The sequence below is a fragment of the Homarus americanus genome, unplaced genomic scaffold (genome assembly GCF_018991925.1).
Source record: "Homarus americanus isolate GMGI-L3 unplaced genomic scaffold, GMGI_Hamer_2.0 scaffold3664, whole genome shotgun sequence".
Lineage (NCBI taxonomy): Eukaryota > Metazoa > Arthropoda > Malacostraca > Decapoda > Nephropidae > Homarus > Homarus americanus.
In genome coordinates this window covers 90,001-117,789 of record NW_024711469.1, presented here as the reverse complement: position 1 = coordinate 117,789, position 27,789 = coordinate 90,001, and the positions used below count along the sequence as shown (strand labels likewise).

Sequence of the window (27,789 nt, the reverse complement as noted above, 5' to 3'; positions counted from 1 at the left end):
CCCGGACATAATTATACTTCATTTGTTATTGTTAGGACGTAATTACCTTTCATTCTTTATCATTAAGGCCTAATTAAGGGTTAGTTACCAAAGGAAGTAGTTAAAGAAACATGATTTTCTCCTGTTTTGGCGGTGCACAGTCACGGGTTTATAATTACGGGTCACAATAATGAGTTTTACGTGACAATATTAACCAAAAATTATATAAATGTGCAATAATTCCGAGACAAAGTAGATAAATAAATAAATAATACAAATATGTAAACTAGTGATTGAATAAAAACCAAATGTGTACATTAATAGTTTATATAAATCTATAAATTAAACCGGAAGTAAATTAGCTCAACCCCGGCCGTCACTGAGAGAAAAAATGTAAACACAAATGCCTCTCCATTCTACCTTATTCCTTATCCTTATTATATATCTATCTATCTAATTCATGAAACACGCGACCATTTAACAGGTGGTGGTGGCTATCGACTTACGAACAATGACACTGTTATACGTCTGGCAACTCACCACTATAGGCTGTCTGTCAGCTGATTGGCGCTCACCGTTGCTGCCGTTTATGTGATGAAATATCGTACCGCTGAGAATAGAAAACAAAATATGGGGAAAAACAGAGATAAATTAATTAGATGGATAGCCCTTAGGAAATCTTTGTGTGTGTGTGTGTGTGTGTGTGTGTGTGTGTGTGTGTGTGTGTGACAAAGTAAAATCTATAAAAAAATAAAAATAAAACAAAAATAAACGGAAGAGGATAAAAAAAAAGCTGGACTCCCACCCTTCAGAACACCATCAACTTCTTCCTGGTCAAGTGTAATGTAAGACCCCCTCAAGTGTACTGACACATTCCTGCTACCAAATATAACCTTCAGAAATACCATTAAAACGTATGTATTGGTTAGTTGGATCCACCTATTGATAAATGTGTCAACAATTGGTCGTGAGAGGTGGTTCAGACAGGCGGCTCATGGTCTTACACTCAACACAGGTGGTTAGTCGTGAGTGGCTTGTGGTGGTATGGCTGTGAGTCGATTATTTGAGGTAATGTGTCGATAAGTGTAGTGTGTTCGTATGAGGATATTTAGTTGAGTGTGTGTGTGTGTGTGAGTGAGTGAGTGAGTGAGTGAGTGTGTTTTTTTTAATTCCTCCTCCTCTTCCTTTTTCCCCCATCACCATTCCACCTCGTCTTTACAATTTCACTTCCGCAAAAATTTCCCTCACTTCTCTTTATCATCTTCCTCCTCCTCCTCCTCCTTCTTCATCATCTCCTCCTCCTCCTCCTCCTCCTCTCCATCGTCTTCTGCCTCACAAGTAAAACTTAATTTACAAGACCCTGAAACTTTCATTATTTTTCCTTTTCTTTTTTTTACCAATACTTTTACACTCTCATCATTATCATAGTTTCGTCTCCTTCCTCCTTCATTTATCTCTCTCTATCTCTATGTCTCTTTCTCTCTGGTTATCTCATTTTCCTTTCTTATTTATGTTTATTAAGTTACTTCACTCGCCTTATTTTTTTCGTGATAAGAAAATTTTCAACACATTTTTTCTCACGCGCTGTCATTTTCGTCTCATTTTTGGTGTCTTCTTCTTCTTCTTCTTCTTCTTCTTCTTCTTCTTCTCTTTCTTCTTCTTCTTTATCTCTCCTGTCTTCATTATTTTTTATCGTTCTTTCTTTTTTCACTTTTCTGATTTATGGAAGTTGTATATTTTTATTTATTTATTATTATTTTTTTCATATTTTTTAGGTCAAGACTCAAACTACTACTACTACTACTACTACTACTACTACTACTACTACTACTACTACTACTACTACTACTACTACTACTACATCTACATCAACCATCATCCCTCTCCCATAACCTCCACTAATACAATTATCACCACTAACACCACCACCATTTACCACCACCATCACTCCTCTACCACCACCGCTACCATTACCCCCCTACCACTATTACCACCACCACAACCATCACCCTGACTACCACAGTGAAGTATGGTTGTGCTATAATGGTAATTGGCCAGCAGTGGGGAGCAGGAGGTAGTTGTGTCGTTATCACCTCATTAATCGTGGCAGTTAATCCTAGCATCATGGTCTTCCTTCTCCTCCTCCCCCTTCCCCTCCTCTCCCTACCCCCCCCTTTCTCTCCTCCAAACTCCATTCCCTCCTATCCTCCCTCTCCTCCCCTTCCCCCTCTTATCTCCCTCATCTTGAACCTTCCCATTTCCTTTCCTCCCCTACCCTACCCCTCTTCCCTACCCCCTCCCCTCCCTACCCCCTCCCCTCCTTTCCTCCCTATCTCCCCATTATCAAACAAACACTTAACACTTTATAAACAGAGATTCCCATACCTACAACCTACTTAACACCTACTTATGAGGTATGACCCACTCTCTAAGAACTACTTAAGAACTCATAACAAAATAGGTCGTTAATTAAGACCTATTTAACATCTTAGAGGCGCTAACGACCCTACTTACCTGCCCCTTTACCTGTTTAATTACCTTGACCTTACCTGACCTGATCTACTAGTGAGGATAGCGGTGTGGTTAATGGTGAGGGTAGTGGTGTGGTTAATGGTGAGGGTAGTGGTGTGGTTAATGGTGAGGGTAGTGGTGTGGTTAATGGTGAGGATAGTGGTGTGGTTAATGGTGAGGGTAGTGGTGTGGTTAATGGTGAGGGTAGTGGTGTGGTTAATGGTGAGGGTAGTGGTGTGGTTAATGGTGAGGGTAGTGGTGTGGTTAATGGTGAGGGAAGTGGTGTGTGGTAGTGAGAGTGGTAGCAGTATATGTGTAAGGGAGTCTAGTGGTGATGATAGCGATGTTAGCTTTTAGCCAATAAGAACAACGCTTACCCTCACAGCTGGTGCTTATTGGCCCTTACGAACACAAACACACGGTAATAAAAAAAACACCACAGTAAGTAAAGGCAACACGTAAACAAGAAATAAAACAAATTAAACAATAAACAGAAACAAACAAGAGAATAATACAAATTTTATAATATATTTCGTATTTATAATTCAAATATTAATTACAACATAACACGGAAATATAAGAAAAAAATATTATCTTTACATCCAGTTTGTGTAATATATTTCATTTCTACGTTATTAATTATTATCTGACACGGAACTATATGATCAATATCTTTAGAAAAATATCAGAATATTTTTAATCATCCGAAACTCTTTATTAGTTACAAGGGATGAATACTTATACGTCTGGCAACGATATTCTGTTGATATTTGTCGAAGGAAAAATACTCGTACACCTGGCAGTGATATTCCGCAAATATTTTTCACAGGAGTAACGAAGGAAAAATACTCCTACGTCTGGCAGCGGTACCCAGATGATATATTTCACAGGAGAAGTATATTTCCAGAGTGCGTTTCGTCCTGTAGCTTCAGTTTGGTGATTTAATAAAGCAGTAAAAGCCGAGAGAGGGAGAACTGAGTTACATACCTGGGATACAAACCAGGTTATGAGCGGCGTAACCTGTAGGTAAAACTCCCTTGAAGCATACTGGGGAGGGGGATGGAGGGGAGAGAGGGGGAGGGAGGAGGATAAGAGTGAAGGTAGGAGGGAGGAGAATAGGAAGGAAAAGGGAGGGAGGGAGGGAAGGGGGAGAGAGGGTAAGAGGGAGGGAGCAGAGCCACGGTTCCTGAGTAAGTGCGTTAGCTGGGTAACGACTTGAGAGCCTTCCTTACTACTTGATGGCTGGGGCAGGGAGAGAGGGAGGGTAGGGAGGGTAGTGGGGAGGGAGGGAAGGAGGGAATACTTGCTTTACTACATAATGATTAAAGGAGGGAGGGAAGGATGAGGGGAGAGAGGGAGGGAGGGAGAGGGGAGTACATTGGTATCTGATGGCGAAGGAAGGAAGGAAGGTAAGGTAGAAGACATAGGAGAGGTAGATGAGGGCGAGAGGCGTGTGGTAGATGAGGGTGAGGGGCGTGTGGTAGATGAGGGTGAGGGGCGTGTGGTAGATGAGGGTGAGGGGCGTGTGGTGTGAGGGGTGAGAGGGTGTGTGGTGAGGGGGGAGAGGCGTGTGGGAGGCCTGACTGTGGTGAGGGGTGAGGGAAACATAGAGAAAGAAAAAGGCGATTGGAGGAGGGACAGAAGGAAGGGGGAGGGAGGAGGGAGGAGAGGGAAGTGAGAGATTCGTACAAGAGGTGTGAGAGAAGGAGCAGAATGAATATATGGTGGGAGGTGAGAAAGGGGAGAAGAAGTAAGGAAGGAGGAGATAGGTGAAAGGAAGGAGAGGTAAAGAGAGTTAATAAAAGTGTAAGAGAGAGAGTTTTAATATCATATCCTCCTAAGTCAAGATTAGGCAGCTCAAGACAACGACTACAAGTCCGCCAGTGCAGGCAGAAAGGCTGGCAATGGTTCGTCTGGCCAAGAATAGGCAATAAAAAGAAGAGAGCAGAGTGGGAGGATAGTGGAGATTAAGACGCAAAGAATGGTGGGATGAGGAGGGTGAGGAGAAGGTGAGGATGAGGGAGAAGGAGGGAGAGAGGTGGTGATGAGGGAGAGGAGGGTGTGGTGGGGTGTATTGAGGGAGAGAGGGAGAGAAATGTGAGGGGGGCTGAGAGGGAGGGGAGACAAAGGGAGCATGGGGGTGGGGGTTAGGTGGAGAGGGAGTATTGAGGTAGGGAGGAGAGAAGGAGAAGGGTGGGGAGGTAGGTAGGGGGTGTATCAGTGTATTGTGGTGACAGTGTCATGCGTGACGTATTGAGCTGTCACGAGGCTGTCCTAACCCCTCCCTCCCTCCATCACTGTCCACCATTCTGCCTCCCGCTACCAGTCTCCCTCCCTACACGTCTACCCATATACCACCCACGTCCACCACCCATACTACCCACAGTACCCACCCACACCACCCATACTACTTCCACACTACCACCCACACTACCACCCCTACCACCCACGTCTACCACCACTACCACCCCCTACCACCACACTACCACCACTACCACCCATACCCACCACCCACACACCACCACACTACCCCATCTACCACCCACTCTACCCACACCACCCACACACCACCTACCACCACACCACCCACACTACCACCCACACCACCTACCACACACCCACACACTACCACCCATCTACACCCCGTCTACCACCCCTCTACCACCCATTTACCCTACCCACACTACCACATCTACCACCACACCCATCTACCACCCACATCTACCCATCTACCCCATCTACCACCCACACTACACCCACACTACCCACATCTACCCACCACCCCGTCTACCACCACCACCCACTACCACACGTCCACCACCCACACCACCCACCACCACTACACACATCTACCACCCACACTACCCACACTACCACCCACGTCTACCACCCACACTACCACCACACTACCACCCACACCACCCACCCCACCCACACTACCACCCACGTCTACCATTCATTTCTTTCCATCATTTATCTTCCGCCACACAATGAAGCGATGTTTTATTTCTTTGTTGTTTGTGATCAAGGAAAGACGTGTGTGTCTCTCCTCGCCCACACACACACACACACACACACACACACACACAGAGGTAAAGTAACCGTAGAAAAGGTTCGAACGTTCGGATATCAGATTCCGGACACATACAGTACAGTACTCTATACTCGGGAGTGTTGCATCACCTGCGTCTCTGTGGCAGTGTGTGTGAACTACTCTCCCCCTAAATATGTAAACAAACACAAGTTCCCCCTCTCACGTATAAACTTTCATTCATCTCTCTCTCTCTCTCTCTCTCTCTCTCTCTCTCTCTCTCTCTCTCTCTCTCTCTCTCTCTCTCTCTCTCTCGTCACCTCCCGCCTCACCACAATTACTCTTCCTAGTTGTTATTGCTGAATCGATTTCCGCTACATGTGTCAAAGTTTCCGAACATCCGCCATAGTGTTGTGGTTGTGGTGGTGGTTGTTTATAGTTGTTGTTGTTGTTACTGAAGATATATAACAGTAAATAAAACAGAAATACCAACCCCTCCCCCATCAACGGTAAAACAACAGAGATACAACGTCACAAAAGATGTAAATAGAGACCTGAATCTTCTTCAAAAACCCTTTCCTACGCACCTGGAAACGCGACCAGATCTCATTAGTTGCCGTGGTTGAGTGTATATACATCTCACCATCACTATAAGTCGTCAGTTAGTTCCATCATTTGGTGACGGGCCGCCATCAACGCCTACCACTCTTGTTTGTCGAGTTTTTGTGCAATAAATTCGGTCATTTCTTCAATAATGCGGGAGGGAAATCCAATCTGCTGGTGGGAATTATATTTGAGTTAGAATCTCTGGAGGGAGACTGGTGGTAGAGGAGAGGGAGGAAGGGGGAAGAACAAGGGAGAAAAGGGAGGTTGGGGGAGAAGAGGAGGAGGAGGAGGAAGAAGGGAGAAAAGGGAAGAACGTAGAAAGAGGAGGAGGAAGAATAGTATCGGTAGTGGTGGTAGGAGGAGGAGGAGGAGGGAGGAAGTAGGAAAAACAGAAGAGGAAGGAGGAGAGGGAAGAAGATAGGGAGGAGGAGGGAAGAAGATAGGGAGGAGGAGGGGATAATTGGGTACAGGTCACGGCCTTGACCTCTGCTTCTCCTCGTCTCTGTTGTCTTTCCATATGTTAAATTGGCTTCTTCTTACTTACGATTCACCTCTCTCTCTCTCTCTCTCTCTCTCTCTCTCTCTCTCTCTCTCTCTCTTTCGATATTTCTTTCTCCCTCTCCTCTCCTTGCCCCTAACCACTTCCCCCTCCCTCATCCCCTCTCTCTCTCTCTCTCTCTCTCTCTCTCTCTCTCTCTCTCTCTCTCTCTCTCTCCTCACCCTTCTTTCACCCCTCTATCTTCCCTCACCTCTCACCCTCCCCTCACCCCTCACCCCTCCTCTCTACCCTCACCCCTCCTCTCTCTCATTAATGATTCAAGATGAGTTTAATAATGATATACCAGTGAACTACCTCAGTCATTAGCTAGCTGGCTGGGTCATTAGGGACTAACTATGTTAAACTCATCACCATAATTGATGTCACAGGCTTATTAAGTAAGAAAGTAACCCCATTATAATAAGAGGCCATTATTATTTTTTGTCCCTTATTTTTCGTTTATTCTTGTTTATTTTCTTTGTTTTTCTTCTGTTTTTATTTTCGTTTATTTTGTTTGTTTATTTATTTAATATCGAGGCTTCAATGTGTCGTGTTCGAGGCTTCAGTGTGTCGTGAAGCCTCTCAAAACTCCTGGGTGACGTCTCCAACACTCCTCCAACTCCACCACTCACTCCAACACTCCCGCACCACCTCCTTCTCTTCCTCAACTTTCCTCCACCTTTCCTCCTTCAAATCCTCCTCCTCCTCCTCCCCCTCCTCCTCCTCCTCCTCCTCCTCAGCGCGCTAAAACACGACAGAAAATCAACGTAAAATTACCATCTTCCGTGTAGTAATTTTCAGGATCCCACGAGACCTACCACCATTACTACCACAACTACCACCATTACTACCACAACTACCACCACAATTACCACCATTACTACCACAACTACCACCATTACTACCACAACTACCACCATTACCACCATTACTACCACAACTACCACCATTACTACCACAACTACTACCACCACCACCGCCACCACTAAACCCAAAGGGACTCGTTTCTCGCCCCGGCCACAGCTCCCCCACCTCCCCATGGTCGTTGTGGTGATTCGACTCAACTAAGGTCGTTTTCCTCTTCCCTGGGACCCATTCCTCCTCCCCTGGGTGTCTTACCTCCCTCCCTCCACGACAAGTCTATTCCTTACCTCAAGAGTCAGTCGTTTTAAGGTCGTTTTAAAGAGTAATATTTGTTTTGGAGGGGTTGTTTTTACTTGGTTAATGACAAGTGTGTTTTTCTGAGGTCGTAGTTTAGTCGTACTTGGTTGTGGGGTCGTGATTAAGGTGTGTGTGTGAGAGTTGATATCTTAAATGGAAAGTGACATTCCACTATCATCATCATCATCATCACCACCACTATCATCATCACTATCATCATCATCACCACCACTATCATCACCATCACCACCACTATCATCATTATCACTATCATCATCATCATCACTATCATCATCATCATCACCACCACTATCATCATCATCACCACCACTATCATCATCATCACTATCATCATCATCACCACTATCATCATCATCATCACCACCACTATCATCATCACTATCATCATCATCACCACCACTATCATCATCATCATCATCATCACTATCATCATCATCATCATCATCATCACCACCACTATCATCATCATCATCATCATCATCATCACTATCATCATCATCATCATCATCATCATCATTTTCATCACTATCATCATCATCACCACCACTATCATCATCATCATCATCATCACTATCATCATCATCATCATCATCATCACCACCACTATCATCATCATCATCATCATCATCATCACTATCATCATCATCATCATCATCATCATCATCACTATCATCATCATCATCATTACAAACACATCCAATATATACACATATCACTAAGCTGACGATAAAATAAAATAAAAATATATATATAAAAACCCTGATGAAGGAATGCCCTATTTTGTTTAGTTAATTACAAGTTATATTTGACTAGTTAATTGCAGTTTGACCAACAAGCGCTGCGGGTCACACCACTCATGACCTCTCCTGACAGTGTTGACCCAACCCGCCCACCACCACTACTGACCAACACATGTAAACACTGTCCTATATATATCCTCAAATACGGCCTCCTGATTGGTTATGTGACTTAGTGGGGATAGACGTCTCAGCCAATGAACGCTCGTCTGGTTAAAGGAGAGCATTATGGGAAGGAAACGTCTCGGCCTTTGATTGGATGATTGTTGGTAAGGTGTGTTATTATTTTTTACGAGATTATTAATAAAATTTACTCTCTAAAACGATTCAATTATCAGAGGCTAATTATTGTGTGTGTGTGGTTTTTTTTTGGACGAGAGTTTCCAAAAGAAATTGTATTCTAAGACAATGTAATTACCTGAGACTAGAGTGTAACAGCAGTGTCACCTCTTCCTTCTCTTTCTCTTCCTTCTCCATCCCCTCACTTCCCTCCCCCCCCTCCTTCCCCTCCCACCCCCTCGCCCCCCTCCCCCCACCTCTCCTATAGACACTGCCTGGTAATTTGGCGTGACCTCCCAGGTGAAAGAAACTCGTCCAAAGTTCTCTCTTGCTGACGAAAGTTTGCAGCCCGGTATTCTCCTCCCCCACCACCCGGGGACCTCCATAGAAAATTGCCTGGAGGAGGGGAGGAAGGAGGGGGAGGTGGTGAGGAAGGAGGGGAAGGTGGTGAGGAAGGCAGGGAGGAGGGGAGAGGGTGGGTGGTGAGGAAGGAGGGGAGGTGGTGAGGAGGGGAGGTACAAAGAAGGAAGGTAAGTGTTGATGAATGAAGGGAGGAGGGTAGGAGAGGAGGAGGGAGAAAGGGAGGGTAGGAGTGGAGGGAGGGAGGGGGATAGGAGTGGAGGGAGGGTAGGAGAGGGGAAGGCGGAAGAGAAGGTAGGACTTTGAAACCTAATTTATGCACCAGAAGAAGAAGTTGGCCAAGTTAAAAGAGATTTAGAAACCTTTTATAGGGGTTCAAAGTGTCTCTAGATACCTCGAGTGAAGATTAAAAAACCCTAATATGTTCTTACTATCATCAACATACTTAGAAACCCCCAAGACTAGTTTAGAGAACATTTAGAAACCCCCAAGACTAAATTAGAGAATATTTAGAAACCTCCAAGACTAAATTAGAGAACAAACAAAAACTAATTAGCTCTTTTTTGTACCTGGGAATCTGTAGTGAAAAACATCTTAATGATAATGCAAGAGGTTAAGGTGGTACAGGTATCTTAATTAGTGAGTTAATTAAGCCGCCTTTACCTGTCGTGTAGCAGACTGTTGCACTAAGGTTGTGTGGGATGCTTACCTGGTGATTATCTCTCTCTCTCTCTCTCTCTCTCTCTCTCTCTCTCTCTCTCTCTTCTCTCTCTCTCTCTCACCTGGTATTTCAGCTCCAGGACTCGGCGTCATGAAAACAGACGCCTGGCAGGTCACAGTAGTGAGTGCTCACCTGACGACACATGTATATATATTATTATTATTTATTATTATTGTGTATTATATAACCTCACTATTCTCCACTCCCCTACCCTCCGCTTCCCCCCCCTCCCTTCCCTCTCACCCTACCTCCTCTCATCTCCCCCTCCCTCCTCTCCCTTCTCTCTCCTCCCCTACCTCTCTCACAAATGATGAACCTCCCTCCTCCCCCCTTCCCCCTCCCCCCTTCCCTCCTCCTTCCCTCCCTCTCCCCTCCCTCCTCCCTCTTCCCCCTCCCCCTCCCCTCTTCCCCCCCCTCCCCCTACAGCGTGCCCCATGTCCGTTCTTTCCGGGGTTGTGATTATCTTAGTCATTATCGCTGTCACTGTGATGGGATGAACGGCCGAGCTTCTCATTATCTTCCTTCCTTCTTCCTTCTTCTGATCCTTCCTTCCTTCCTTCTTCCTTCCTTCCTTCCTTCTTCCTTCTCGCTCCTTCCTTTGTTGTCTTTCTGTTTCTTCTTCATCTTCCTTCCTCTTTTATCCTTCTCTTCCTTCTTTCTCCTTCCTGTTTCCTTCTTCATCTTCCTTCTGCTGCTTCTTGCCTTTCCTTTTCTTCCTTTCTATTCCTTCTTCTTCCTCTTCTTTCTTCATCGTCCCATTCCTCCTTACATCCCTTCTCCCATCCCTTTCTCTCCCTCCTCCCTCCTCCCTCCCTCCCTCCTCCCTCCACTCCCTCCCCTCCCTCCCTCCTCCCTCCCTCCTCCCTCCTTCCTTCCTCCCTCCCTCCTTCCCTCCTCCCTCCCCTCCCTCCTCCTCCCTCCTCCCTCCCTCCCTCCCTCCCTCCCTCCTCCTCCTCCCTCCCTCCTCTCCCTCCCTCCCTCCCTCCCCTCCCTCCTCCCTCCCTCCCCTTCTCCCTCCTCCCTCCTCCTCCCTCCCTTCCCCTCCTCCCTCCTCTCCCTCCCCTCCTCCCCTCCCTCCCTCCCTCCCCTCCCTCCTCCCCTCCCTCCCCCCTCCTCCCTTCCCCTCCCTCCCCCCCCCTCCCTCCCCTCCCTCCCTCCCTCCCTCCCCTCCCTCCCTCCTTCCCTTCCCTCCCTCCCCTCCTTCCCCTCCCTCCCTCCCTCCCCCTCCTCCCTCCCTCCCCTCCCTCCCTCCCCTCCCTCCCCTACCTCCTCCCTCCTCCCCTCCCCTCCCCTCCCTCCCCTCCCTCCCTCCCTCCCCTCCCTCCCTCCCCTCCCTCCCTCCCCTCCCTCCCTTCCCCTCCCTCCCCTCCCTCTCTCCCCTCCCCCCCTCCCTCCCTCCCCCTCCCTCCCTCCCTCCCTCCCTCCCCTCCCCTCCCCTCCCTCCTCCCTTCCCCCCTCCCTCCCCTTCCCCTCCCTCCCTTCCCCTCCCTCCCTCCCCTTCCCTCCTCCTCCCTTCCCTCCTTCCTCCTCCCTCCTCCCCTCCTCCTCCTCCTCCCCTCCTCCCCTCCCTCCTCCCCTCCCTCCCTCCCTCCTCCCCTCCCTCCCTCCTTCTCCCTCCCCTCCCTTCTCCCTCCCTCCCCTCCCTCCCTCCCCTCCCTCTCCCTCCCTCCTCCCTCTCTCCCTCCCTCTCCCTCCCTCCCCTCCCCTCCCTCCCTCCTCCCTCCTCCCTCCCTCCCTCCCCTCCCTCCCTCCCTCCGGCTCATGGTTATGTGACTATTAGAAACAGGAAAAATATATAAAACATTTAAACATTTTTATTATGAATCAAAATTTAAAATGTATAATGTTTGATTTAAAGGAGAGGTTTTATAGCCTGACCTGAGACCAAAAGTACTCTAGTTATTTATATATTCATAGGTACGTTTATAAATATTTTTATTAGTTGGTTTAATAATAGACACATACAAACACACCATACACACACACACACATACAAACACACACACACACACACACACACACACAAACACACACACACACACACACACACACACACACACACAAACACACACACACACACACACACACACACACACACACACACACACACACACACATACACACACTATAATTCGTAAAGGTGTGTCCTGGTGTCAACGCCACGTACCGTCAGTAGCGACAGAAAGATTAATGTGACGCCCTCCCGCACCTGCCGTCACCTCCGCACCTGCCGTCACCCTCCCGCACCTGCCGTCACCCTCCGCACCTGCGTCACCCTCCCACCTGCCGTCATCCTCCCGCACCTGCGTCAACCCCCCCGCACCGTCACCCTCCCGCACCTGCTGTCAACCCCCCCGCACCGTCACCCTCCCGCACCTGCCGTCAGCCCTCCGCACCTGCCGTCACCCTCCACACCTGCCGTCAACCCCCCGCACCCGTCACCCTCCCGCACCTGCCGTCAACCCCCCCACCGTCACCCTCCCGCACCTGCCGTCACCCTCCCTGCCGTCACCCTCCACACCTGCTCGTCAGCCCACCCCTCCCTGCCGTCACCCTCTCCCGTCACCCTCCCACCTGCCGTCACAAGTATCTAGAAAATATGAAAGTTGTTGAGATGTGTACTCTAAGTATGTATGTATGTATGTATGTATGTATGAATGAGTGTTGGTGTTTGTGGGTGGATGTGAACAGCCATTTGGTAGGTGTGGGCAGGGTTGAGAGATATGCAAACTGGAAGTGGATGGGCGGATGGGTGGGTCGTGGTGAGGTTGGGTGGGTGGGTGGGGAACACTCCCCAAATTACCGAGGAGGACGGGCTTATCTGAAGAGCCAACAAACTCGAGAGAGAGAGAGAGAATATTACCAATCATTATTTAGCTAACCAACCGCTGTACACAAAAGGTCACGCAACTCACACACACACACACACACACACACACACACACACACACACACACACATGATGACTCAGTGGTTTTAATTCAGCCGGTAATTGATCGCCGGACCATTACATCGTTGGTAAACTTTCCTCAGTACTCTCTCTCTCTCTCTCTCTCTCTCTCTCTCTACCTGGGAGGGAAGATAGGGAGGACAAACAGGTAGGGAGGACAGGGAGGAGGAGTGGAGGACAGAGAGGAAGGTAGGGAGGACAGAAGGAGGTAGGGAGGACAGGAAGGTAGGGAGGGACAGGAGGGAGGTAGGGAGGACAAGGCTCTTACCTAACATAATATCGACCGGATCTATACACGGCCTCAACCCCTAGAATCTCTTCAACACTAAGAGAACACCTCCATCTCCTCCTCTCCTTCCTCACCTTCCTTCACCCCCCTCCCTTCCCTCCCCTTCACCCCCCTCCCCTCCCTCACCTTGCCTTCACCCCCCTTCCCTCCCTCACCTTCCCTTCACCCCCTCCCCACTGAGGCACAAAGCTAGCAGTCAAGATGGCGTCGATATGGCCCTGAGACTCTACCGTAACTAGTTTGACTGATTTTCTTGTTGTTTATGTTAGAAAGTTAGAAAGTTTGACTGATTTTCTTGTTTATGTTAGAAAGTTTGACTGATTTTCTTGTTGTTTTTTGTTAGAAAGCAAAATAAAAATAAAATATCACACACTTCCATCTTCTCTTTCTTCCTCCTTCACTTACTCATCCTTTCTCTATTTCTCTCTAATTATCTCATTTTTCCTCTCTCTCTCTCTCTCTCTCTTCCTCCCCTAAGTAGAGAGAATTACCTGAGAGAATTACCTCAGGGGAAGAAAGAACAAGACTCATTTTTATCCATCTTCTTCAGTAAAGGTTGACAGAATATGAGAGGCTGAAAGAAATACCATCAAAGGCTTTATAGAGAATGTATTGAGCCTGAAGGATGGAAGGAGGGAAGGAAGGAAGGAAGGAAGAGAAGGAAGGAAGAGAAGGAGGAAGGTAAGAGAGAGAGGGAGGAGACACCATAAAGAACGTGTCATCATTATCTGCCCACGTTAAGGTATTTTATATAGTGGAGACGTGTGTACCAGTGGTGAGTTTATTAATATGTGTACACCTGTAGGTCATACCAGGTGAGTGTCTATCTATCTATATATCTGTCTGTCTGTCTGTCTGTCTGTCTATTTATCTATATCTATCTATCTATCTGTCTTTCTGTCCGTCTGTCTGTCTGTCTATCTATCTATCTATCTATCTATCTATCTATCTATCTATCTATCTATCTATCTATCTATCTATCTATCTATAACCTCTGCAGGCATCGAACATCCTCCACACACACACACACACACACACACACACACACACACACACACACACACACAGGCTCCTCATCAGACAAATTTCAGTGGGAACCAGTTCACTCTATGACCTATGACCTCAATTACCTGAGGTACTACCAATCAGGGGCGTCAGGGTGAAGACACGAGAGAGTTAGTGTGAGGGTGGGTGGGGGTGGGGGGGGTGTGTGGTGGGGTGTGGGAGGTGTATGTGGGGGGGTAGGTTTGTGCTAAAAATCCAACCAACAGCTAAAAACTGCAACCCAACAGCTAAAAACTTAAGCTACACCACCACACAGCCCCCAGACTCACGCTAAAAGACACTTATTCTCCTTTAATCAATAAGTAACCTCACCTGGGCGACTTTTAACTAATATATAACTTAACTAAGCTCAAAGCACCTACCAACCTACCTGTCTAGTTATTTTACCTGCCAAGAAATAGTACCAGGTATGAGATGAGTGGTGCTGGGGGGTAGTGGTGGTGGTGGTGAGGCAGTGTGGTGTGGTGAGGGGGTGGGGTGGTGTGGTGGTGAGGGGGTGGTGAGTAGTGGTGGTGGTGGTGGTGAGGGGCGTGGTGATGATGGTGAGGGGGTGGTGGTGGTGGTGGTGGTGAGGTGGTGGTGGTGGTGGTGGTGGTGGTGAGGCAGTGGTGGTGATGGTGAGGTGGTGGTGGTGGGGGTTGAACTGGGTTAATGAGAGGTTGGGTCAGGTACTGTAGTTTAATAAGGCGGATGGCTCTAGTCCCGAACACCTCTGCGTCAGGTGGTATTAAGGAACAGAGGTAGAGTCGTGAACACCTGTGCTTTGGAGATTAAGGCCGCAAGGAGGGAGAGAGAGAGAGAGAGACGGAGGTCGACCCTCACCTGTGTTTCCGTCTGACTGATACCATCATCACCGTCCCCCCAGCACCTGAATACTCCAAATTGGGGTAATGCGACGGTTACCGACAATGGTGGCTGAACTGTAAGAGAAATATGGATAAAGTGTGAGAATTAGAGCAAGATTGGAAGAGAAATTGTACATAGGCCATTAAGAATTATGGCTCGTCTGTGAAAGATTTTTTAACCCTCTTGTTATTATGATGGATTGTTGATATGGAAGACCATACCCTCTCCCCCCTTCCTCTTCACCCCCCCACTTCACCCCCCTCCTCACTACTCCTCTACCCCTCCAGCTGTGTGATAGTGTGTTCTGAGGCAGTCACGCTACACCTACCACCACCCCTACCATCACCCCTACTACCACCCTTACCACCACTACCACCACCTACCGCCACCACCACTACTACCCCTACCACCACCTCTACCACCTACCACCCTACCCCTACCATCACCCCTACCTACCACCACCCCTACCCATCACACCTACCACCACCCCTACCATCACCCCTACACCACCCCACCGCCACCCTACTACCCCTACCACCACCCTACCCCTACCACCCACCCCAACCATCACTTCCCCACCACCACTACCTACCCCTACCACCACCCCACTCACACCCACCACCCCACCTACCCCTACCCACCTTGTAATTTTTGTTTCTCTTTTTAATTTTCACTTTACACTTCAATTCCCACATTAATTCTTCCATTTCCACTGTAAGAGAAGAAGGATGGGAGGAAGAGGAGCAGAAGGAAGGATGGGAGAGATAAGGAAGGATGGAGAGCTAGAAAAGTGGAGATGGAAGTGAGAGGTAGAGTGAGAGGGGTGAGGTGAGGGAAAGGTAGAGTGAGGGAGGTAGAGAGGTAGGGAGTGGGGGTTAGTTAGATAGGCAGGACACGTATCCACCTCAAAGGTTGGCTTTTACCGGGCGTCGGGAAGGGGGGGAGGGGGAGGTGGCAGGTAGGCAAGGGGAGAGTGAGGGAAGGTAGGAGGAGAGAGGAAAGGGAGGGGGACGTCAAATACCTGTGGCATTTAACAAAGAATTGGAAAGAAAAAACAAAAACAAAAAGAATAATAAAACTGAAAGAAAAGAAAGAAATTGACAGAATATAATAAAAGACAAGAATGATTTTGTGTCGTTATGAATGAGATAATAATTGCAACAATACGTAAAAATAAGGATTAAGATATAAAATAAATAATAAGAATGTGAAGTAAAATGAATAACTTGTGGAAATGAAAAAAAAATGGGAAAAATTTATAGTTCTTTTTCACTTTAGTCAGGCACGATAGGTGGTCGACCTGCACACGCCTCCCTACACGGATATACACACGGGCACACACGGACACAGATACGGACATGTAGGTACTTGTTCGTAGAGATAATTAAAGATAATGAGAAATATATTTCTTCTTATAATTATCGGAGGTTAACTTGATAATTATCCAGGCTTGTTAATTTGCCGGGATATTTTAACATTATCCGGGGTTAATGATCTATTATCCCAGGGTAAATTTAACATCTGGAATACTTTAACATTATCCAGGTTAATTATCCAAGGTTAATTTCTGAGGGTGAGCTCGAGCCAGGTGACACTCAGGTGGTAATTAAATTATTCCTCACCTTCAGGTAACGTCAACAACTTTTAACTTGTGGTCGTAATGCTGACAGACAGGTGGGGGGAGGGGGGGAGGGTGGGGGAAGAGTGGGGGAGGGTGGGGGGTAGAATAGGAAGGGTTGGTGATGAAGAGGTGGTTGTAGTGGTGGTGATGTGGTCTCTCTCTCTCTCTCTCTCTCTCTCTCTCTCTCTCTCTCTCTCTCTCTCTCTCTAATCATCCACTCATAAAAAAACGTGACTTGTATTTTAGCTTCATAAGTGTAAAATAAATATAATTATCCTCGTTCACGGACACTAACCACCCCCCTCCCTCCCCTACAGTGGCTTGTTCTACGGTGACAGTGTCGAGGTGTCAGGCGGCACTGAGGACGTTGGTTCAGTTCCCATGGTTCCAGCCAACTTGTCTCTGTAAGGAACCAAGACTCGACCCGCAGTGTAATATCTTCAGGGACCTCGTCTTCGACCACCCCGCGTCTTCGTCACCAGGAGAGTAAGGTGTGTGTGTGTGTGTGTGTGTGTGTGTGTGTGTGTGTGTGTATGTGTGTGTGTGTGTGTGTGTGTAAACAAAAGGTAAACAATGCAATTAATGTCTACCACAACGCCTGGGTGTCACAAGATGGCGGAGGAGATTGAACAACTTAGATAAAAGAACTAGTGTAATTATCTTCCTTAGAGTGTATTGAATAACTTGCTTGAGGGAAGATGGGGAAAGGAGAGGGACCATTTTCTCACGAGGAAGGAGGAAAGAAGATAGGGAGGAAAGAAAGAATAAGGGAAGGGAAGGAGAGATAGAGAGAGAGGAGGGAGAGGGACGTAAGAAGGGAGGAGAGAGGAACATAAGAAAGAAAGGGAAAGAAGAAGAAACGACAGAAGGGGGTAGAATGGGGAATGGAAAGAGATAAAGGGGAAAGGGTAGGCAAGGGAGAGAGAGGGGGGTACCACCTGACACCGCTTCTCTCTCGTGATGACCAAACTAAATCACTCATTATGTAAATCAGCGAACAATATGAACTCATCAGTGTGTCTGGTGCCTGAAGGACCTGCTCATCCCGCTGTAGGGGTGTGGGAGGTGTAGGGGTGGGGAGGGGTGTAGGGGTGTGGGGAGGTAGGGTGTGGGAGGGGTGTAGGGTGTGGTGATGTATGTATGTATGTGTGTATATGTGTATAGTATGTATGTATGTATGTATCTATGTATATGTATGTATGTATATGTATGTATGTATGTACACATAACAGAGTACCAGTACCTATAACCCTTTCCACGCTAATCTGGCCCATAAGCCACGCCCCCTCTTCTATACTAATAGCTGATTGGTTCAAAGAAAATTTAAACTAAATGTGTTCACAATTGGTAAACAGATCTGTTATTATCTAAAATAATGTTAAATATCTGACTATCAAAATGCAAATGATTTCAAGGCATTATCACTTCAGAGAGGATGTTAGAAAATTTTAAATATTTATCATAAAAGGTCGATATAAATTGTCGTAGTCCGGGGGGGGCGGAGTAAGATGGTCAGGGGAACCAATCAGCTATTTGTAGGGGCGGGGCTTATGGGCCAGGTTAGTGTGGAATGGCTCTAGTGATGTAACTATGTAGACTAAATGTATAAAACCCACAGCTACATGTATACCAAGCCTATGTATACCTTCTAATACATAGAAAGAATGTATAGAGATGTGTTGATACATGACCCACTGTGTGTACAAGGATATACATAATGCACTAAGGGGGAAGAATTCTTTGTTGACATACACTTGTACCTCTGAGTAAAAGATCTAGTCTCAAAATCTCTCTCACTATCTCTCTCAGTCTCTTTAATGTCTCACTATCTCTCTCAGTCTCTTTAATGTCTCAAAAAATACCTGTAGTAATTGTCTTGTTTATTGTTTCAAGAAGAAGAAAGAACGAACTTATAGACAGTGAAATTCTCCTCTGAGTGAAGATGGAAGTTATGACACAAACAGCAAGACCATCTGCAGATATACCTTGAGAGAGAGAGAGAGAGAGAGAGAGAGAGAGAGAGAGAGAGAGAGAGAGAGAGAACAGGAGGCGATAATCATTAGAGGAACAGAAAAACAAATTATAATAACCTAGAAAGAAAGAAAGAAAGAAAGAAAGAAAAGAAAGCTCTCTGATGAATGACGTCAGAAAATAGGAAAATCGTCTTGAGAGCAACTTAAAGAAACGTATATATATTGTATGTATGTATGTATGTATGTATGTATGTATGTATGTATGTATGTATGTGTGTCAGCATTATCATCACAAACTCCCTCTATATCATCAGTATATAAACATTGCAGTGAACGCGTTTTTCTTTCATTATTTACGTATGATAATAAACTCCTTGAAAAACAACAAAACAAAGTCAATTTTCTTTACACGTTGGGTAAGACAGAAAGAAGAAAGGAAAAATGAAAGAACTAAAGATAGAAAGAGTTTATTTTAGTTTATTTATCTACTAATACTTATAAATAAAAGCTACACAATTTAAAACAATATTTTTTTATTTTTTTATTTTTTTTCGTCGGAGGTTTGAAGTCGTCGGATGCAGCCAGACACGCCACACCAACAGCGGATTAAGTCGAATTTATCTCTCAAGAACGATGACTGTCTGCAGGAGAAACTGTCAACTGAGGGAGGGAGGGAGGAGGTCTGGTGTGTGTGTGTGTGTGTGACTGATAGCTGATGGAGAGGGTTGCTTGTGGTGGTGACAGTGCTGGCATAATCCTTCCAGTTTTTATATTATTTTTAGTATCATAGTTTTACCATAATATTCCGTTTTCTTTGATGTTGTTCACGGCTGAAGTCATTACATGTGTCGTAAGAATGTCTACTCGTGTCATTTGTGAATCAGAACATCAGTGTGTATAGTTATTTTATTTTTGTATTCTTTTACTGATAATAATACTGATTGTAATAATAATCGTAGTTGTAATTGTAAAGTCTGATTGTATTACACCTGTAAGTCCCAGGTAGGGTATGTCATTAGTGGGGTGATTGTATTTATTTTATTGTTGTGTTGAATTCAGGTGTCTTAAGAGATCCCCAGGTGCCTCTTACACGCTCTCCTGCACCACTCGCACACTCCTACACACTCCCCCACGCTTTCCTAGACCCTTTCACACTCCTACACACCTCTCCTCCCACCCCACTTTCGACCCTCTCACCTCCTACACACCCTCTCACACTCCTACCACCCCCACGCTTTCTAGACCCCTCTCACACTCCTACACACCCTCCTCACACCCTACACACTCCCCCACGCTTTCCTAGACCCCTCTCACACTCCTACACACCGCACTCCCCCACACGCGCCACTTGAACGTTGTCAGCAGCCATCTGTATATTAACCACACACACACACACACACACACACACACACACACACACACACGTACGTCTATAACCCAGAGAGCAGAACACCCACCACATCTGACACTAAAAAACCATTTTATTATCCCCAGTGAGTCGACGAGGCACACACTCCCCTCCCACAGACGTAAGACCCCACCCCACCCCCCACCACCCACACACCCACACACAGTTCTCCATACTTGAAAGGGATCCTATCTGGCGCTTAAATCATTCGCCTGCTTGTGTAATTCAGTCATAGTTGTGGACTTGTCCATTTGATTTCAATAATTTGAATATTAGACTTCAAAGGCTTGGGGTCCCAGGGCCTTTCAAGCGACGCTCTTAATCTTCTGTCGGCCACCGTGTGTGTGTGTGTGTGTGGTGTGTGTGTGTGTGTGTGTGTGTGTGTGTGGAATGTAAACTGACCTTTCTATTTACTTGTTCCTTCACCATACTCAACCATCGTCATGAACTGATACCTTGCTCATGACATACAAACACACACACACTTACAGCGCGTTAAAGGAAAAAATACAGAATGTGAAAAACTAGAGACAAAATACATTCATCTATCACCAGTGTTAGAGAGAGAGAGAGAGAGAGAGAGAGAGAGATTTTCGATGATTTTAAGAGTAAACAAACAATTGATTCTCAAGAAGTCCTCAAGAATCCTCTTTCTCTCTCTCTGACCTGATACCTCATACCATATTCTTGAGTCCAGCTGTCACCTCATCGTCTTAGGGTCTGTCAACCTCATGCGTACTTTCAGGTCTGAGTGTGAGGCAGTTTATGAGGAAGAGGCAGTCTGAGTGTCAAGTGGTCTGAGTGTGAGGCAGTTTATGAGGAAGAGGCAGTCTGAGTGTCAAGTGGTCTGAGTGTGAGGCAGTTTATGAGGAAGAGGCAGTCTGAGTGTCAAGTGGTCTGAGTGTGAGGCAGTTTATGAGGAGGAAAAGGTCTCTGAGTGTGGTGTCAACATCGAGCTTGAAGGAAAATTCTCATAAGCTTTTGTTTTAAACTTTTCACACACACACACACACACACACACACACACACACACACACACACACACATTATTTCTCAACTGGAATAAATAGTTAGAGAGAGAGAGAGAGAGAGTATAATTATGTGGTTGTGGGGAGGGTGTGGTGGGAGGGGGAGGGTGTGGGTGGAGGGGTGGTGGGTAGGAGATTAACAAGGACATATTGTGGAGAGGAAAAGTGAAGAGAGACACAAGAGAGAGCGTACACTGCTGCCCACCAACAGCTTGGGCCAGGAGGGAGGGGGAAGAGGGGAGACTGGGTTGGGGAGGTGGAGGAGAGAGGGAAAGTGAGAGAGGGAGGTCAGTGAGAGGGAAGAGGGGTTGGAGATGGCGTGGAGGAGGTGACAGAGTAGTGGGAGAGGGGGGTGAGGAGGTGGGAGAGGGAGTGACAGTGAGTGAAGGTGGAGGGGTGGAGGAAGGAGGAAATAAACGATGGGCAGGAGGAAGAAGAGGAGAAATGAAGAGGGAAGAAGGGAGGGAGGGGGGGCAGAAAAGATGAGGATACGGTTAACAAATTTATTGACAAAGCTTGGAGTACAGTCAGCAATTCGCGGACGAGGGATCTCGGGTGGTAGTAGGAGCCGGTGTATGTGTGTGTTTTATGATGACGTGTTCTCCTCCTTCCTGCAGAAGTGGACATGCACCCTCTGAAACACATCCCTACCTGTGGAGAGGCTGCTGAGATCTGCAGAGATAACCCTTGGTGTAAACAGAGGCTGGACATGTTCCGTAGTACCTGCAAGTTCCGTGATGGTCATTGCCGTAATCCAGACAGGTGAGTGATATGTTCCGTATTACCTGGATTATTTACCTTAATTACCATTTACCTAATATTACTGTCTTATGGCTAATTATTAGACATTATCCTTCCATAGTGATCCAGTGTGACCAACTCATCTTGAGACACCTTACTGCATCAAATGACTTGTCTTAACCTCCCACTAACTACACACTTTAATACTAATAAATACTCAGTATCTCAAAAAACAGCGTATAATACAACCAACTTACTCCGTTACTGATATTCATGGTAATTTGAATTTAAATATGTATGAAGTAGAAGTATATATATATATAAATTAATGTATATATATATATTCTTACTCTTTCCAAGCTTAGTGTGAACTGCATTAAGCGAGGGTGTTTTTATGATGCCTTTCTGACCTGAATGTGTTTTGGGAGGAGGTGAAGGGCTACTAAGTGTGTGTGTTAGTGGTACGCGAGTTTTCCATAAAGGATAAGTAGTTTAGAGTCGTTTAATTTAATTGTATATGAAAGGTTATAATGCCCACGCACACACACACACACACACACACAAATCACTCCTCACCAACGACCTTCATTCTCAAAACAACTTCACTACAACAAAACAAACTCACTAACACGAGGAACATCACTGCGTCGCGTTCTTCTTTATGTGTTCATTGAGCTGAAGTTTGTGATCTGATGTTGGTGAAGTTCTGTAGTCCCGGGGCTGATGTTATTGTGGGGCTGAAGTTGTGATCGGTACTTGGGGGCTGGAGGTGTGTGTGTGTGTGTGTGTGTGTGTGTGTGTGTGTGTGTGTGTGTGTGTGTGTGTGTGTCCTCCCTCTCACCTCCACACATTACCTCCACACATTACCTCTAACGTCAGTGAGTAACGGAGGCCAGCGCCACACTAATGAGCGCGTCCATATCACACCTGTCCCTGTCACCTGCCTTTGTCACCTGTCTATATCACCTGTCTATGTCACCTGTCCGTGTTACTTGTCCTTGTTATTTGTCCGTGTGATTTTTGGTATAATTTGTTTGAGTGTGAGAGGGACAGACAGAGAGACAAAGAGAGAATCAGACAGACAGACAGACAGACAGACAGACAGACAGACAGACAGACAGAAGTATACCGAGAAACGAGTAATATCCACGAGCAGTAAAAGAAAACTACCCAGAATAAGTTAGTTGTAAAATACTCACGTTGTATGTATGTATGTATGTATGTATGTATGTATGTATGTATGTATGTTTACTATGAGTACTAAAGTAAACCTACCAATTTCAACCTACCACAACCACAATAACTATTATACCAACAACAACAACCACAACAAACTCTACCCAGGAGCTGCTCACACCCAGTCAGTATAGGAAGCAAGTGTCTGGGACTATGTGGTATGGATCTAAGGAAGGAGTTTCTACCGAGGCATTGAGGCAGATAGAAGGAGTGAGAGGCAGGGAGAGTTAAGTGAGAGGGAGGGAGGGGTAAAGTGACCCAGGGAGAGTTAAGTGAGAGGGAGGGAGGGGTAAAGTGACCCAGGGAGAGTTAAGTGAGAGGGAGGGAGGGGTAAAGTGACCCAGGGAGAGTTAGGAAGAGGGAGAAAAACTCAGGGAGAACCAGAGAGAAGGGAGCTTTTATACTTGCGATTACACATTGTTATTTCCATCCACTCAGTTGGATTGGCTGTGTGGATTCATCACGAACGACAACATTGTGATCTTTTGTCTGTGTGTGTGTGTGTGTGTGTGTGTGTGTGTGTGTGTGTGTGTTTGTTTGTTTGTTTGTTTGTTTGTTTGTGTATATACTGGGTAGGGGTTGGTGGCTGGGTAGGAGCATCTATAGACGAGTTCTTTGATAGGGAAAGTGACTTGGGAGGTTCTCTTGTGAGGATTTAGTCTTTTGTGAACGTGATTGTGAGAGAGAGAGAGAGACTGTGGGAGGAGGAATTATTTTAAAACAAATGAACATCAAAGGTGTTTTGTGTGTGTGTGTGTGTGTGTGTGTGTGTGTGTACAATAACTATTAAACCCGACAGTACATAAAAAACCACAATGCAGATTCATTTTATTATCATCATTGAAACATTTTAATCATTGATAAATATTCCATGTCCACAAAATATTAACTCACATATAAGAAAAAAATATGAAAGAAATAAAAATATGTTTCAATTAAGTAATGCGTCGGAACCATTTTAGTTAATAGGTGTGTGTTATAATTATTGAAAACTGTATCTATGTTGTGTAATGTTTATACTGTAGCTTATGTAATACAGTGTGAGGTACAGGTACAGTGTATGTGGTTCAGGTAGACTTAGTAATTACTGTACCTGGTAAACAAAGGTATGTTCATTAATTTTTTTTTAATTTTTTTTTAATAATATTGTGTGTGTGTGTGTGTGTGTGTGTGTGTGTGTGTGTGTGTGTGTGTGTGGTTCGTGTACATGTGTTTACCTGGAGGAAAGGACAGGTATCCCCAGGTGTACTTGAGGTGAGTAGCCATGTTATCTTGTAATATTTTCCACCTTAAGGAGACGAAAGGAAGGAACTTATTATCTGATCAGTATAATTTATTGGTGGTGGTAGTTGTGATGGTAGTAGTGATAGTGATGGTGGTAGTGATAGTGATGGTGGTAGTGGTGGTGGTTGTGGTGGTGGTAATGGTGGCAGTGAGTTGGAATATGTCTGTGCTCAAGGGTTAATGTTGGGTGAATTGGGATGATTAAATAAAGTGATCTGGGAGTGGCCATGAAGGACGAGGGCACCGCTTGACTAAGGGCCTGCTGCTGCCTGGTGAGGGAGGAACTGCCTGAAGGAGGAGCTGCCTGACGAAGGAGGAGCTGCCTGACGAAGGAGGAGCTGCCTGACGAAGGAGGAACTGCCTGACAAAGGAGGAGCTGCCTGACGAAGGAGGAGCTGCCTGACGAAGGAGGAGCTGCCTGACGAAGGAGGAACTGCCTGACGAAGGAGGACGAAGGAGGAACTGCCTGACAAAGGAGGAGCTGCCTGACGAAGGAGGAGCTGCCTGACGAAGGAGGAGCTGCCTGACGAAGGAGGAACTGCCTGACGAAGGAGGAGCTGCCTGTCGAAGTGAATACCGCCACTGACGAAGAAGAAGGCGACGCCAACACAGACACTCCACCACGCTCTTCCCCAAATTGTAAGACTTGGCCCTGATATATTACCCCGCCACCTTGTCATTTCCGGTGATAAGAAAACCTGCGTAATTCTCAAAGGCAAACTCCAGAGTCTTAGATTATAAACAGAAGAAGACACAACATCTCTTTGACATGAAAATGACTTCATGGTCGACTGATGATGACATGACCCACGCACGTCTGTCTGGCTGAGGGACAAAGCAGACACACACACACACACACACACACACACACACACACACCACACACACACACACACACACACACACACACACACACACTCTCTCTCATTCTCCCTGATGGTCACCTCCCAGACCACGACCCCTGACCCACATACTACACTCCCCTCCCTGACCCACATACTACACACATACTACCTTCCTGACCCACATACTACAACCCCTTCCCCTGACCCACATACTACACCCTTCCCCTGACCCCGACACCACATACTACCTCCTTCCCCTGACCCACATACTACACCCCTTCCCCCACACCCTTCCCTGACCCACATATGACACCTCCTTTCCTGACCCACATACTACACTCCTTCCCTGACCCACATACTACACCCCCTGACCCACATACTACACCCCTTCCCCTGACCCACATACAGCACCTCCTTCTCCCCTGACCCACATATGACACCTCCCCTAACCCACATACTACACCTTTCCCCTGACTCCACATATCCTTTCCCCTGACCACATACTACACCTTTCCCTGACCCACATACTACCTCCTTCCCCTGACCCACATACTAAATATCTCCTTGTGTCAACGTTGAATAATTGATCTTTTGAAAATACAATTTCCTTAAAAAAATGAAAGGGTTTTGTCTTTGCAAACACGATCTAAGAAAAGAACGCCAGCATTGTATTCAACTTTTCCCCAAAGTTTTCCTCAGTATCGTGTCCTAACTTGAGGTCGTTCAGTATTGGTGATAAAACCACAAATAACGACAGAAGACATTAGTCGTACTTCCCCAAACATCCTTCATTTACCTGAGTGGGATCTGTTATGTTACCTGTCCTGTGTGTGTGTGTGTGTGTGTGTGTGTGTGTGTGTGTGTGTGTGTGTGTGTGTGTGTGTGTGTGTGTGTGTGTGTGTGTGTGTGTGTGTGTGTAAGACTGTTTTTGGTCATTATTCTTATCACTCGTAAGACCTTCAGCTGATTACAAGACGTCAGAGATGAAATGGTTAATGAGTGTTTACCAGGTGTCATCGAGAGTGTTGTAGTAAATGATGTTGGCACTAATACCAGCATAATAAGGTTTGTTAGCACTCTTGAGGGCGTTGTAAGGCTAGAGACTTTGTGTGTGTGATAAAGACCCTCTTCTCTACCCCGCCTGGCAGGGAGGACTGTATGAAGTCGTGGCTGCAGCTGAGAGAGACGCCGCTACTGGGATGTATCTGTCCTGACGATCACGACAAGAAGTGTTCCCGCCTCTACTCCCTGGTGAACGAGAACCCGTGTGTGGGTGAGTCGCCTCCTCCTGTTATCACGCCTTACCCTCCTGTTATCACGCCTTACCCTCCAGTTATCACGTCTTACTCTCTTCCTCTTCATAAGCTCTTTACTCTCTTACTTATCTATCGTATTATTTACCCTTTACTCTAACACAATCCTACTTATTGATGTTTCCAGGTCGCATTATAATTATACATGCCTATATATCTGTTTTATATGTTATTTCCAGGTTATAAGAGACAAGACTTCAAATATGAATCTCCTCAGGTAATATACGGGGAGAGATATAGGAAAACGTAATTATATTCATGATTTCGTTACTATATAAGAAAAATTATGATATGTGATTAATTCTACGCTATATTCATGTTGATTTTGTTTATAAGGGACTTAAATTATTATTTTTTATTTTACCAAAAAATTATGGATTAATATTCCTCTTTCAGATTTTAAAGTGAAAAAAAACATATTAAAACCTCCCTTTAACGGACCTCGAGCTAATGAATATAGTCTATTATATGGAGGTTTAACGGACTTCGATTTACCGGACTGTTTCCATCGATATAGTCCGTTATAGGGAGGTTTCATATTTAACCTCGATTTACCGGACTATTTTCACCCATATAGTCCGTTATAGGGAGGTTTCGTATATAACGGACCAATACTGTCTCACATACTCAAATTCATACCAAATTTTCGAAGTATTTTTTTGTAATAACTGAAAAATATTAATTAAGATTCTACAAAGTTCATTAGATAATTAAATAAAAGAAATATACATAATAACTCTACAGGTTAATTATGTTTGCAGGTTAATTAAGTTATATTCTACCTGAGGGGAACTTAACAATAGGAGTTAATTAGGCTTGTAGGTAATGAGGAACCACGGCGTACAGGTAGACGTATTTAGTAACAGATTAGTGATGATTGGTTGTGTGTGTGTGTGTGTGTGTGTGTGTGTGTGTGTGGAGATGAATATCTATGTGTGTGTCTGTCTCTTTGTCTGTAAGTATAGTGATCCTTATGTGTGTGTGTGTGTGTGTAGACTCTCTCTCTCTCTCTCTCTTGGAGTCACGAGGAAGGGACTGATAAAACAGAGATACTATATATATAACAGCGTTTCACTTTAGGACCACCCCTGCGTCGCTGAGGAGAAAGTGAGAGGGAGGGGAGGGAGTGAGTGAGAGGGAGGAAGGGAGGGAGTGAGAGTGGGAGGGAGTGAGTGGATGGAGTGAG

The 27,789-nt window shown here is 45.8% G+C and overlaps 1 protein-coding gene across 1 annotated transcript in view; it reads left to right on the top strand.

Annotated features, from left to right (window-relative positions):
- LOC121858233 overlaps positions 1-27,789 on the top strand; it is a 70,491-nt gene that overhangs the window by 10,744 nt on the left and 31,958 nt on the right. The window contains exons 3-6 of the mRNA XM_042354526.1: positions 17,093-17,261; positions 19,808-19,827; positions 21,802-21,946; positions 26,439-26,563. Coding sequence (XP_042210460.1) covers positions 17,093-17,261; positions 19,808-19,827; positions 21,802-21,946; positions 26,439-26,563 — 459 coding nt within the window. The remainder of the gene's footprint in view (positions 1-17,092; positions 17,262-19,807; positions 19,828-21,801; positions 21,947-26,438; positions 26,564-27,789) is intronic.